This window comes from Palaemon carinicauda, chromosome 1, assembly GCF_036898095.1.
Source record: "Palaemon carinicauda isolate YSFRI2023 chromosome 1, ASM3689809v2, whole genome shotgun sequence".
NCBI classification, from domain to species: Eukaryota; Metazoa; Arthropoda; class Malacostraca; order Decapoda; family Palaemonidae; genus Palaemon; species Palaemon carinicauda.
The window spans coordinates 140,526,681-140,539,180 of NC_090725.1; the positions used below are offsets into that span (position 1 = coordinate 140,526,681).

General features: G+C 33.2%; 2 protein-coding genes across 2 annotated transcripts in view; both read right to left on the bottom strand.

Annotated features, from left to right (window-relative positions):
* The window catches only part of LOC137652158 (uncharacterized), a 12,802-nt gene extending 12,444 nt beyond the window's left edge, over window positions 1-358 (bottom strand). Inside the window, exon 1 of the mRNA XM_068385368.1 lies at window positions 204-358. The gene's annotated coding sequence lies outside the window, so the exon portion shown is untranslated. The remainder of the gene's footprint in view (window positions 1-203) is intronic.
* Window positions 359-1,339: 981 nt separating this feature from the next.
* LOC137652167 (mucin-2-like) overlaps window positions 1,340-12,500 on the bottom strand; it is a 17,432-nt gene continuing 6,271 nt past the window's right edge. The window contains exons 2-3 of the mRNA XM_068385379.1: window positions 9,771-9,968; window positions 1,340-7,690 (exon numbers count right to left, since the gene is read on the bottom strand). Of these exons, the coding sequence (XP_068241480.1) occupies window positions 2,802-7,690; window positions 9,771-9,957 (5,076 nt within the window). The 5' untranslated portion in view covers window positions 9,958-9,968 and the 3' untranslated portion in view covers window positions 1,340-2,801. The remainder of the gene's footprint in view (window positions 7,691-9,770; window positions 9,969-12,500) is intronic.

Genomic DNA, 12,500 nt, shown 5'->3' on the forward strand with positions numbered 1-12,500 from the left:
GTCTCAACCGATATATAGGATATTGAACCGAAAACATAAAAGAAGACAATTTCTGTTATTCAGATAGTTATAGGAATAAATTTCGTATGAACTGATAGTACCCGTTGTTACACAGAAAAATATGCGACGACCAAACTTATGAAGGTGTCCAACTCTCTTTGTCAAAAACTAGAATCTGAAATACCTTAACAAACTCTCCTTACCTTTTTCCAAAGTTCAAATTCTCTTGCCTTTTTCTAAGGGGTTTGGCTCCTTCGGTGTCACCGTCTGAGCGAATGCCTTCGATAGAGTCACAGCTACGAATATATAAAACATGGATTCGTTTTGCTTGTTCAAAACAAAGACAGTTCCAACCAATCAAAATTGAGTTAATGTTCTATAATGAAAGGCTCCCGTCCTCGAATGGATTTCCACCCGACGTTTCAAAACATTAGGTTTTGCTTGATGTTTTGATTTTGCTCGAGGCTATTTTGCTTACTTGAAGGCCATTCACCTCCTATGTGAAAACACATTTTCATGCACTGCATTTGGAAAATATTTCTAAACTAGTAAGGTGTTTACCAAAGGAAAATAAAAAAAAATTGTTTTATCATATGTATTTTTATTACAAGAAATACAAATCTTTATTTAGTTTGGAAAAGATTTCATATATATATACATACATATATATATATATATATATATATATATATATATATATATATATATATATATATATATATATATGTGTATATGAAGTTCTTACAATGGCCTATTAAAGAAATAATGCACACCTAATATAAGCAATGCACCTCCGTCCTCGTCACGCTGGAAAATTCAAGTTTTCATTGTGGGAAGAAACTCCATTTGGGATTTAAATACTTTGCATAAATGAACTGTTCTTGACAGATGAACCATATGGTGACATAGGATATATTTAGTTAACGTTATCTGGTAGATTATCCTTTTGATTAGTGGATACAGTAAAGTTTTGTGCTCGATGTGTGTTATCTAATGTGCTTCAGTCAATTTGCCTTGGTTATCAGCAACAGAGATTAATCACTAAGTTTGAAGCACTGCCTAAATCTAGAAGATGGACGAAAGCAGCTGAATTCTGTGAACTGTACCTAACAGATCTTATGAATTCTGATAATCTCTGCGAAACTGAACGTCTACAGAAGTGTGTCCCCGTTAAGTTGACCATAATATCCACATGTTAATTTGTAAACTCTTTTGGTTCTTGTGGATAAACAATTTTATATATATATATATATATATATATATATATATATATATATATATATATATATATATATATATATATATATATATATATATATATATATATATATATATATATATATATATATATAAATATATATATATGTGTGTGTGTGTGTGTGGTGTGTGTGTGGGCGTGTGCGTGTATTAAGTTGAGGAACAATTAAAAAAAGAAAAAACATAATTGCTAAGGATAAGCCTGACAGATGCGATGTGTAGGGCATATATTATATTATGAATAATTTTTAGTGTTATTGGAATCTTTATGATAAAGTCCAATCTTGTATGGAAATTAGGATTTCTTGTTGAATAAACCTTTCATTGCGTCTTTAACTCGGGAGATCCTTGTCACTGGACGGCCTCTGCGGCTGACGGGGATAATCCTATGCTATTAAAAAGTGTATTCATTATAATGTATTCTTATCAAGGCGTTCATAAATCATCTTCAGTTTTCGGTTGATGATACTTCCTTTGTTCACCGGGAAAAAATACATAAAAAATCGGATATATTGTTCACAGAGTTTATTGTAGAACTTCAAGCTTTAAATTACATTTGGCTAACTTACTCGTGACCTTATCATGAACTATATAAGGTACTATAAATGTTTTAATTATCCAAGTATATTGTACAGTACACACTGCTCTATTCCTTACTAAAATAAGAAATATTTCCACATCATCTTTAATCCTGGCTATAATTCTATGTAACTAGATGACAAAAATGTTAGGTTTATGATTACTTTTGAAGGCATAGCCGCTATTTTATTACTCTACTCGCTTCCATCCTCTTTAAATAAGACTCATTTGCCTAGAATATTATACTTTGGTACCTCTATATGGCACTGCTACTGTTCTAAAGGTTCTTATCTAACACGGATTGGTATTTGTAGTCCTGGTTACGATATGATGGTAAAAATGTGGCGTTTCCTAAGTCATGATTCTTAGATAAATTATATTTTATGGTAAACTGATATTTACTTAACATTGAAATTGTTTATTAAGAGAGCAACAAGATTTCAAAAACTTGTCTACTGCACTGAATCTTTCTGCTTTTGTGGATTTGATTTTTTGCATTTAGAAGTTAACTACTTTATTCTTTATTGGTCTATAGTTTTTCGTACGAGAAAGACTAAAATGCTCTTTACTAACATTGTTTATGCCTAATTTGTCAACTGAATTCTTTTATATTTTTAATAAAAGTAGTGTAATAAATCTCAACTTTTAACTTGTGCCATTGCAGGATAATTCAAACAACATCTTGCAGGGTATTATATATCAAGTATTTAACTTTTGGATCTACCATTGATCTGTTAAAATATTCAAAATAAGCTATAAAAAAGGCTGTCTGTTATTACTTTTTGGAATTTATTGAAGGGACAGACCAATACATCTATCACTATTCTTACAAGCAAAGGTTTTCAATGAATTGTGGTGCTATAGATAAAGTAGCGTAAATCAATATTTGAATAGCATAATTTGTAATCCCTCTATCTTGTATATACTATATCAAAATCAGCTTTCGTCATAAAAATTCCTTCTGACTAATTTATGAAGTTTGGGGGATAAACTGGTAAGTTTACGTCATTCCTAGGATGTGGATTTTGGTATTGATTGTTTAAGAAATTGTCCAGCCTATAGGCTTCCATATCTACCCGTTTTTGGGGAATGGGTCCTACGTTTTGAGGAATTGGTTCATCCAGAGGTAGCAAATTAAAGGGCTCCAAATTTCTGGATCCAGATGATGACCCTGCCCAAGGTAAGAAATCAAAAAGAGATGAAATACGTCCCTGGGAGGATGAGGAACGTGGTTCAGGTAATTGTAACTTATAATTGTAATCTTCCAGAGGTGTTTTAGGAATATATGACATAAGATTGCCATAAACAGTATCGCTGCTATCAGCGCTATCACGTAATAGAGAAACTGGACCTGTTTCTTTTATATCAGTTTTTACGGACGGCTGCTCAGGTAAGACGAACTCATTTTCAGGTACATCAACGTTCGTTCCCATCGGATCACCTTTTGATGATGTAAGCAATGCAGAATCTGATAAGATACCTTCATCAAGTAGTTGTGGAATTGAAATGGACCAGTTTCCTGAACCTGAAATTACTTTTACTGAACCATTACTTATCCCAGATTTTATACCACTTAGGGTTAGCTTTACTGACTGATCATTCTCTTGGGAAGGAATTATGGGAATAATGGAGGCCTGAACAGGTGGGATTGGAGATGATGGAACACTTTTTGGGAAATTAGATGTATGTTTGTAAGGTGTAAGAGGAGAAAATGTGGATGACAATTTTTTGCTGTTGTTACTGGTATCAGTGGTTACGTTGTCCATAGGAATGGTCACTTCTTCGAGATCTTCGCTATCTAGAAAGTCACCCCACGATTTTATGGTAGGCTTTTTAGGTTTGCTGGTCGTAAAGCCAGTTGTATTCCTTCGTACCTCATGAATTGTTGGTGCATTGGTAGTCATGTGTTGCTGATTACTTGTAAGATTTCTAGAAGGTATTTGTGTTTGAATATTTGTAAATTTATTGGTTGTATTTAACTCGCTTGTCGTCTGCTGTTGATTAGTAGAAGCTATTTCAGTAGGTGTGGGTCCTTGAACATTTATAGAGGTTTCATTTGTTACTTGCTGGGTACTTATAAGTGTTGCAATAGTGGTTTGTGGTTGAACATCAGTGTGTGTTTTACTACTTGGTTGTAGTGTAATGTTTATAGTTGGCACAGTAGTTATTTTCTGTTGTATATTTGTTGGTGTTCCAATAGTAGTTTGTGGTTGAATATCAGTGTGTATTTTACTGCTTGGTTGTGGCGTAATGTTTACAGATGGTACAGTAGTTATTTCCTGCTGGATATTTGTTGGTGTTACAACAGTAGTTTGTGGTTGAACATCAGTGTATGTTTTAATACTTGGTTGTGGTGTAATGTTTACAGATGATCCAATAGTTATTTTCTGCGGTGTATTTGTTGGTGTTCCAATAGTAGTTTGCGGTTGAACATCAATGTGTGTTTCATTGCTTGGTTGTGGCGTAATGTTTATAGAATGCAAAGTAGTTATTTCCTGCTGGGTATTTGTGGCTTTTACAATAGTAGTTTGTGGATGAAAATCAGTGTGTATTTTACTGCTTGGTTGTGGCGTAATGTTTACAGATGGTACAGTAGTTATTTCCTGCTGGATATTTGTTGGTGTTGCAATATTAGTTTGTGGTTGAACATCAATGTGTGTTTCATTGCTTGGTTGTGGCGTAATGTTTACAGATGGTACAGTAGTTATTTCCTGCTCGATATTTGTAGCTTTTGAAATAGTAAATTGTGGTTGAGCATTAGTGTATGTATTACTGCTTGGTTGCGGCGTAATGTTTATAGAAGGAACAGTAGTTATTTCCTGCTGGGTATTTGTGGGTGTTGCAGTAGTGGTTTGGGATTGAATATCAGTGTGTGTTTTAATGCTTGATTGTGGCGTAATGTTTATAGAAGGCATAGTAGTTATTTCTTGCTGGGTATTTGTCGGTGTTGCAATAGTGGTTTGTGATTGAACATCAGTGTGTGTTTCAATGTTTGGTTGTGGCGTGATGTTTATAGAAGGAACAGTAGTTATTTTCTGCTGCGCATTTGTTGGTGTTGCAATAGTAGTTTGTGCTTGAACATCAGTGTGTTCTTTACTGCTTGGTTGTGGTGTAATGTTTGCAGATGGTGCAGTAGTTATTTCCAGCTGGGTATTTGTGGCTTTTGAAATAGTAGTATGTAGTTGAACATCAGTGAGTGATTCACTGCTTTGTTGTGGCGTAATGTTTGCAGAAGGTACTGTAGTTATTTCCTGCTGGGTATTTGTGGGAGTTGCAATAGTAGTTTGTGGTTGAACATCAGTGTGAGTTTTAATGCTTGGTTGAGGTGTAATGATTGTAGAAGGCACAGTAGTTATTTTCTGTTGTGTATTTGTTGGTGTTGCAATAGTGGTTTGTGGTTGAACATCAGTGAGTGTTTTCGTGCTAGGTTGTGGTGTAATGTTTATAGAAGGTACAGTTTTTATTTCCTGCTGAGTATTTGTTGGTGTTGCAATAGTAGTTTGTGGTATACGATCAGTGTGTGTTTTAATGCTTGGTTGTGGTGTAATGTTTATAGAATACACAGTAGTTATTTCCTGTTGAGTATTTGTGGGTGTTGCAATAGTAGTTTGTGGTTGAACATTAGTGTGTGTTTTAATGCTTGGTTGTGGTGTAATGTTGATAGAAGGCACAGTAGTTATTTCCTGCTGGGTATTTGTAGGTGTTGCAATGGTAGTTTGTGGTTGAACATCAGTGTTTGGTTCATTGCTTGGTTGTGGTGTAAGGTTTATAGAATACACAGTAGTTATTTCCTGCTGAGTATTTGTTGGTGTTGCATTAGTAGTTTGTGGTTGAACAGTAGTGTGTGTTTTAATGCTTGGTTGTGGTGTAATGTTTGCAGATGGTGCAGTAGTTATTTCCTGCTGGGTATTTGTGGTTGTTGCAATAGTAGTTTGTGGTTGAACATTAGTGTGTGTTTTAATGCTTGGTTGTGGTGTAATGTTGATAGAAGGCACAGTAGTTATTTCCTGCTGGGTATTTGTAGGTGTTGCAATAGTAGTTTGTGGTTTAACATCAGTGTGTGGTTCATTGCTTGGTTGTGGTGTAATGGTGATAGAAGGCACAGTAGTTATGTTCTGCTGGGTATTTGTGGGTGTTGCAATAGTAGTTTGTGGTTGAAGATCAAGATCAGTGTGTGTTTTAGTGCTTGGTTGTGATATAATGTTTATAGAAGGCACAGTAGTTATTTCCTGGAGGGTATTTGTGGGTGTTGCAATAGTGGTTTGTGATTGAACATCAGTGTGTGGTTCATTGCTTGGTTGTGGTGTAATGTTTAAAGAAGGCACAGTAGTTATTTCCTGCTGGGTATTTGTGGGTGTTGCAAAAGTAGTTTGTGGTTGAACATCAGTGTGTGTTTTAATGCTTGTTTGTGGTGTAATGTTTATAGAAGGCACAGTAGTTATTTCCTGCTGGGTATTTGCAGGTGTTGCAATAGTACTTTGTGGTTGAACATTAGTTTGTGTTTTAATGCTTGGTTGTGGTGTAATGTTTATAGAAGGCACAGTAGTTATTTCCTGCTGGGTATTTGTGGGTGTTGCAATAGTAGTTTGTGGTTGAACATCAGTGGTTGTTTTAATGCTTGGTTGTGGTGTAATGTTTATAGAAGGCACAGTAGTTGTTTCCTGTTGGGTATTTGTGGGTGTTGCAATAGTAGTTTGTGGTTGAACATCAGTGTGTGTTTTAATGCTTGGTTGTGGTGTAATGTTTATAGAAGGCACAGTAGTTATTTCCTGCTGGGTATTTGTAGGTGTTGCAATAGTGGTTTGTGATTGAACATCAGTGTGTGGTTCATTGCTTGGTTGTGGTGTAATGTTTATAGAAGGCACAGTAGTTATTTCCTGCTGGGTATTTGTGGGTGTTGCAATAGTAGTTTGTGGTTGAACATCAGTGTGTGTTTTAATGCTTGGTTGTGGTGTAATGTTTATAGAAGGCACAGTAGTTATTTCCTGCTGGGTATTTCTAGGTGTTGCAATAGTGGTTTGTGATTGAACATCAGTGTGTGGTTCATTGCTTGGTTGTGGTGTAATGTTTATAGAAGGCACAGTAGTTATTTCCTGCTGGGTATTTGTGGGTGTTGCAATAGTAGTTTGTGGTTGAACATCAGTGTGTGTTTTAATGCTTGGTTGTGGTGTAATGTTTATAGAAGGCACAGTAGTTATTTCCTGCTGGGCATTTGTAGGTGTTGCAATAGTGGTTTGTGATTGAACATCAGTGCGTGGTTCATTGCTTATTTGGGGAGTAATGTTTATAGAAGGCACAGTAGTTATTTCCTGCTGGGTATTTGTGGGTGTTGCAATAGCAGTTTCTGATTGAACATCAGTGTGTGTTTCATTGCTTGGTTGGGGAGTAATGTTCATAGAAGGCATAGTAGTTATCTCCTGCTGGGTATTTGTGGCTTTTTCAATAGTAGTTTGTGGTTGAACATCAGTGTGTGTTTTAATGCTTGGATGTGGCGTAGTGTTTATAGATGGTTCAGTAGTTATTTCTTGCTGTGTATTTGTGCTCGTTGGAATAGTAGTTTGAGGTTGAACATCAGGGTATGTTTCATTGTTTTTTTGTGGCAGAGTAATTACAGATTGTTCAGTAGTTGTTTGCTTGATTGAAATATCTGTTGTGGTGTTTTGTGGTGGTGGAGTTTTTATTGGTTTAGAAAGCATTGGTCGCAGAAAGAATCTTCGATAAAAATCTAGCCAGAACAGTGGAAAAACTGGAGAGGTCGGCTCTGCAGATCTAAACATATTCCACCAGGGGACAGGTCGGGGTATCTTAACGAAAACTGGCTTGTTATCATATATACCCCCAGTCCACGTAAAGTCTGAAAGTAAAAAGTTCTTAATTGATTTAGCTGTTCAGATTAGTTCTAAGAAAATAAAAATCTATTCATTATTTTTGGAATTACTTTCCAGTTATAAACCTAAGCTAGTTTTCACTCATATAGAAAAACATTTTCATGTATTTATTGGGTATCAAAATGTGATATAATAGTACTGCAGGAGATACGTAAAACTTTAAAGGATTGGCATGAGATTTAAGCAATTGTAATAGAATAATGAATTCCAGATTGACCTTTCTAGATAGTGAGGTAAAAAGCCGTTAATGCTTACATTCTTCTCCATAATATATATATATATATATATATATATATATATATATATATATATATATATATATATATATATATATATATATACGCACACACACACACACACACACACACACATATATATATATATATATATATATATATATATATATATATATATATATATACATATATACATGTACATATATATATATATATATATATATATATATATATATATATATATATACATGAATATATATATATACGCATACAAACATATCTATATCTATATATATATATATATATATATATATATATATATATATATATATATATTCATATATAGAGAGGCGTGTATATATATATATATATATATATATATATATATATATATATATATATATATATATATATATATATTCATATATAGAGAGGCGTGTATATATATATATATATATATATATATATATATATATATATATATATATATATATATATATTCATATATAGAGAGGCGCGTGTGTATATATATATATATATATATATATATATATATATATATATATATATATATATATATATATATATATATATATGTATATATATATATATATATATATATATATATATATATATATATATGCATATTCATACATACATATATATATACAACTTTTATGTGTAATGAATTTTAATCAATTTTTGAAGGAACTGGCGTTGATTCTAGACGTCAGGAAGAATATCCAAAACGTGCGTAACTAAAATGGTACAATATCTTTATTACTCATAAGGTCTTTAGGGATAATGTTGGTACACCACTCTTGATTTTAATACTGAACTGCAGATGCTTTAGCCATTCAATACTGGGTGAACTGATAGCGGCGATACATGAACATAAGATACGGGAGCTAAAATATTTATCACTCAACTAGAGGCCAACCTTGACTGCATGTATATCTTAGTTTTTGTATACCAATCATTAAAATAACATTATTAAAATAACGTGATAATTTCAAAAATCATGTTAAAGTTATCGAGAGAACATAAAAAATAAGATTTAATTTTATCAAGTAAGAACTGCGTTTTATATGATTCTTTTAAGCTGGACGTTAGAATGTATTTTGTCGGTTGCCAAAAGTTTATCACGAAAATGTTGCTTCATATTTTGTTTTGTTTTCTAAATGTTAATGATAGATGCATTGTGTAAGCAACCTACCACTCAAGAATGTAAACCTCTGCGGGATTCGAGACTTGATGCTTTACAATGAATAACGTGTAAATTTGCATTGGGAAGCTGCTACTCTCCTGATCTGCAATAGCCTCTTGAAGAAAAAACGCAGCTTAAGATCTCAACTGGAATATTTTTCAAAGATCTGAGAGGTGTTATTTCGTGCTTGTATAAAAAGAAAATCGGTCTAAGATCAACTATCATATTTTTCTTAGTTTTTCGAGAAAACGGTGTCTATTCGAAAGACCGCAATAGTTTTTCACTCTAATATCTCGAAGTTGTAGCGAAGTAGTTTTGGAGAACTTACAGTGATACAAGAGACTGAGGATAACAAGGAATGAACTGGGTTTGTCACTGCCAATTTGCCTGATTATGTAACTTCGATATAAGACCTATTCATTGAACTGATAAAATTCAAGTTTTACTTCCAAACAAATCATCCTTTGTATGTGTAAAAATCCTACTCTACGAAGAAAGTAGAGGGCATGCAACAAAGATACCCTTTTGAGTATTTTTTTCAGCATTGGCTGTTGTTATTCATTCAATGTGTGTATATTAAACTTTTTGCAAAGCATATATTACCGTTTTTCATAACTGGACGTGGAGCATTTTGATTTCCAATCAAATGTGGAGCCAAACCCGGATGATACGAAGCTGCAATCTCATGGGGATACAGTTTTGGAGGCATTCCTGGCATCATGGCGCTTCCCCAATTAGCTAAGAATCCAGCCAAGATCAAAAGCACTCTTGTACTCGGCATAGCGGACATCAAAGTCACTCCTGAAGGGAAGAAAGATAATATGAATGGTTAAAGTAATAGATATGGGCGAAGATAACCGATTGTTTTTATATATATATATATATATATATATATATATATATATATATATATATATATATATATATATATATATATATATAGTTAAACTAAATTGTCCTATTTTTCTCAGGTTTGGAGTTTTTTGGTGAAATTTTTACTAGGTAAGACAAAGTCACCGCTTCCTCGATACCACAGGAAAAAAATTATTGTTCATTTAGTTCGTTTCATTAACGATAACAAATATACCTTGAGCTATTGAAAATAATTATCATAAAATGATGTAGAAACTACAGGTAAATTTTGCATTATACCTGTATTCTTATACAATATTATATTAAAAAGACCAGCTTATTTCTATTAGCACTGAATCCTAGCAAGAGATGCACGATGAAGTCTTAGATTTCCTAGTCATAGTCAACCACAAATCTTAAATTAATCTAACATCTTGTGTTCGAATGCTGCATAGAAAGTTTGTTTATCTATATAACGTTCAAATTTAATACTTATGAAAATAATGATATCCATAATCTTGAGGATGGAGAAGTACCGAGTTCTTTCAGTGCCGGATTAAAACCCTTTAGGGTCCTCAGGCTAAGGATACATAAGAGGCCCTATCATGTGAGGGAACCAAGTCAAATAGCTGTTTTCTTTCTTTTTTTTTTTTTTTTTTTTAATATGAGTAATTCTAAAAGCATTTGGGATATCGAGGAAATTGAAGCAATAGACAATAAGTAAGATTAGATTAATGATTCTTATTTTGAGAGCATACTGTACTTTGCATCTTATATGATGCACATAACCAAAAATTATAATTTCTATTATTCAGAAATTCATTGTTTAGAATATCAGTTCGATGTTTAATTTAAAACTAAGGCAAAAAGTTTTTTCTTTCTTCAGACTATTGAAAATCAGATAAAAATATAGAAATCTTAAAATGACTCGCCACTTAGCGCAATAAAATGCAACTTATTATGCAACTTTCCTACATTTTGCATGAGCAAATTTATCAATATTTTGCAAATCCCTTTTTTTTGGCATATGCTCAGTGATTATTAAACTCAACCAGTTAAGGTACTTTTGTCCCATTGTGGATCATTATTCATTGTTATAACTTGCAAACTCTGCATAGTAGTGTAATATTGATAAGTAAAGCAATGTCTGCATTTGGACAAGATTATGATGCCATAGTAAGAATTTTTGAAGCAATATTTACAAATTGTCATGCAAATGGGCATCAATTTTAGGGTACATATCTTTATGAAATTTCCTTCGCTAGATGTATTTCCAAGTTTCCTTTATACTTTACCATAAAGTTTCTAGCAGCTTCTTTGATGCTGTTAAGATCCTCATTACTATAATCCAAAAGAAATGAGAAGTAACCATGAACTTGTGAATAGACAGTGGAACGTCTGCTTATCTCAGCGATAAGACTGATACAGACAACTAGGAAAGTTGGTGAGCAGAATTTTTCTCTAGGTCTGAAATTATGCTCCTTTGATCAATTTTTATCAGTTTCCGAGAAATGCTTATTATGTGTACAACTACGTTTTGCTTCATAGTGGTAAACTGGAGACTGCATCATCAAAAAATTTAAGTACAAGAAAATCTTTGTTTCCCTAGTGATCAGTTAGATCGAATACTTTTGAAATATTCCAAAAGGGATTTCATGCTATCTACAACAGCCTTTGAGCATGGTCCCTCTACTTGTAAAATAAGATTAACTTTTTCCACTCTTTCCAGTATATCTGGGCCCCGCCCTCACCCCTCCCAAAAAAAACCATAAATAATCTTTCGAACTTTCATAAATGGGCTGCAAATTGTTCTGCCTCATCTTATATGTCCTTATTCTGATCAGCATCCTCATGAAGAGTTTACCTAATCATCAAGTAATTTAGTTTCAATATCACATGTATGATACGCTCTAGTACAGACCTCGAATACAAAACTTGTTCATGAACTTGACTAAAGGATGATTTAATTTCGCATTTTCTTGATTTATCAGAGAATAATTGTTGTTTGTGTGCTTCGCCTTTTTCATGGCTTGTAAGGTTGCATTTTTCCAGTCATTGAATCCACTTAAAACCTAATCTTTGTCTTTTGAAGAAAGTTTACATAGACAATACAGACTTTTTTTTTTTATGATAGCCAATTTTTCTCAGTAACTTCTCCATTTCCCCTTTTTCGTTTAATTATTGGCTTTGCAATAGATTTTCACAAAATTATCCTCTAGTTTCTCTCCTGGGCCCTGACCTATTTGCAGTAATACAATTTTTAATATAATGGCTAGGCCACGGGGCCCCAAAATCTTGGGGGCCCTTAGGCTTAGCCTAATTAGCCAACTGGGTAATCCGCTACTGAGTTCTTTGTGGCTTAGTGATAATCATGAAATTGATAAATGTGCGTCAAGGTTATCATTTCGAGAACACAATATCTGTTTAAAGAAAATACAAGAAAGAAAGTTAGAATATTGCTTTTGTTAATTGTAAGTATAA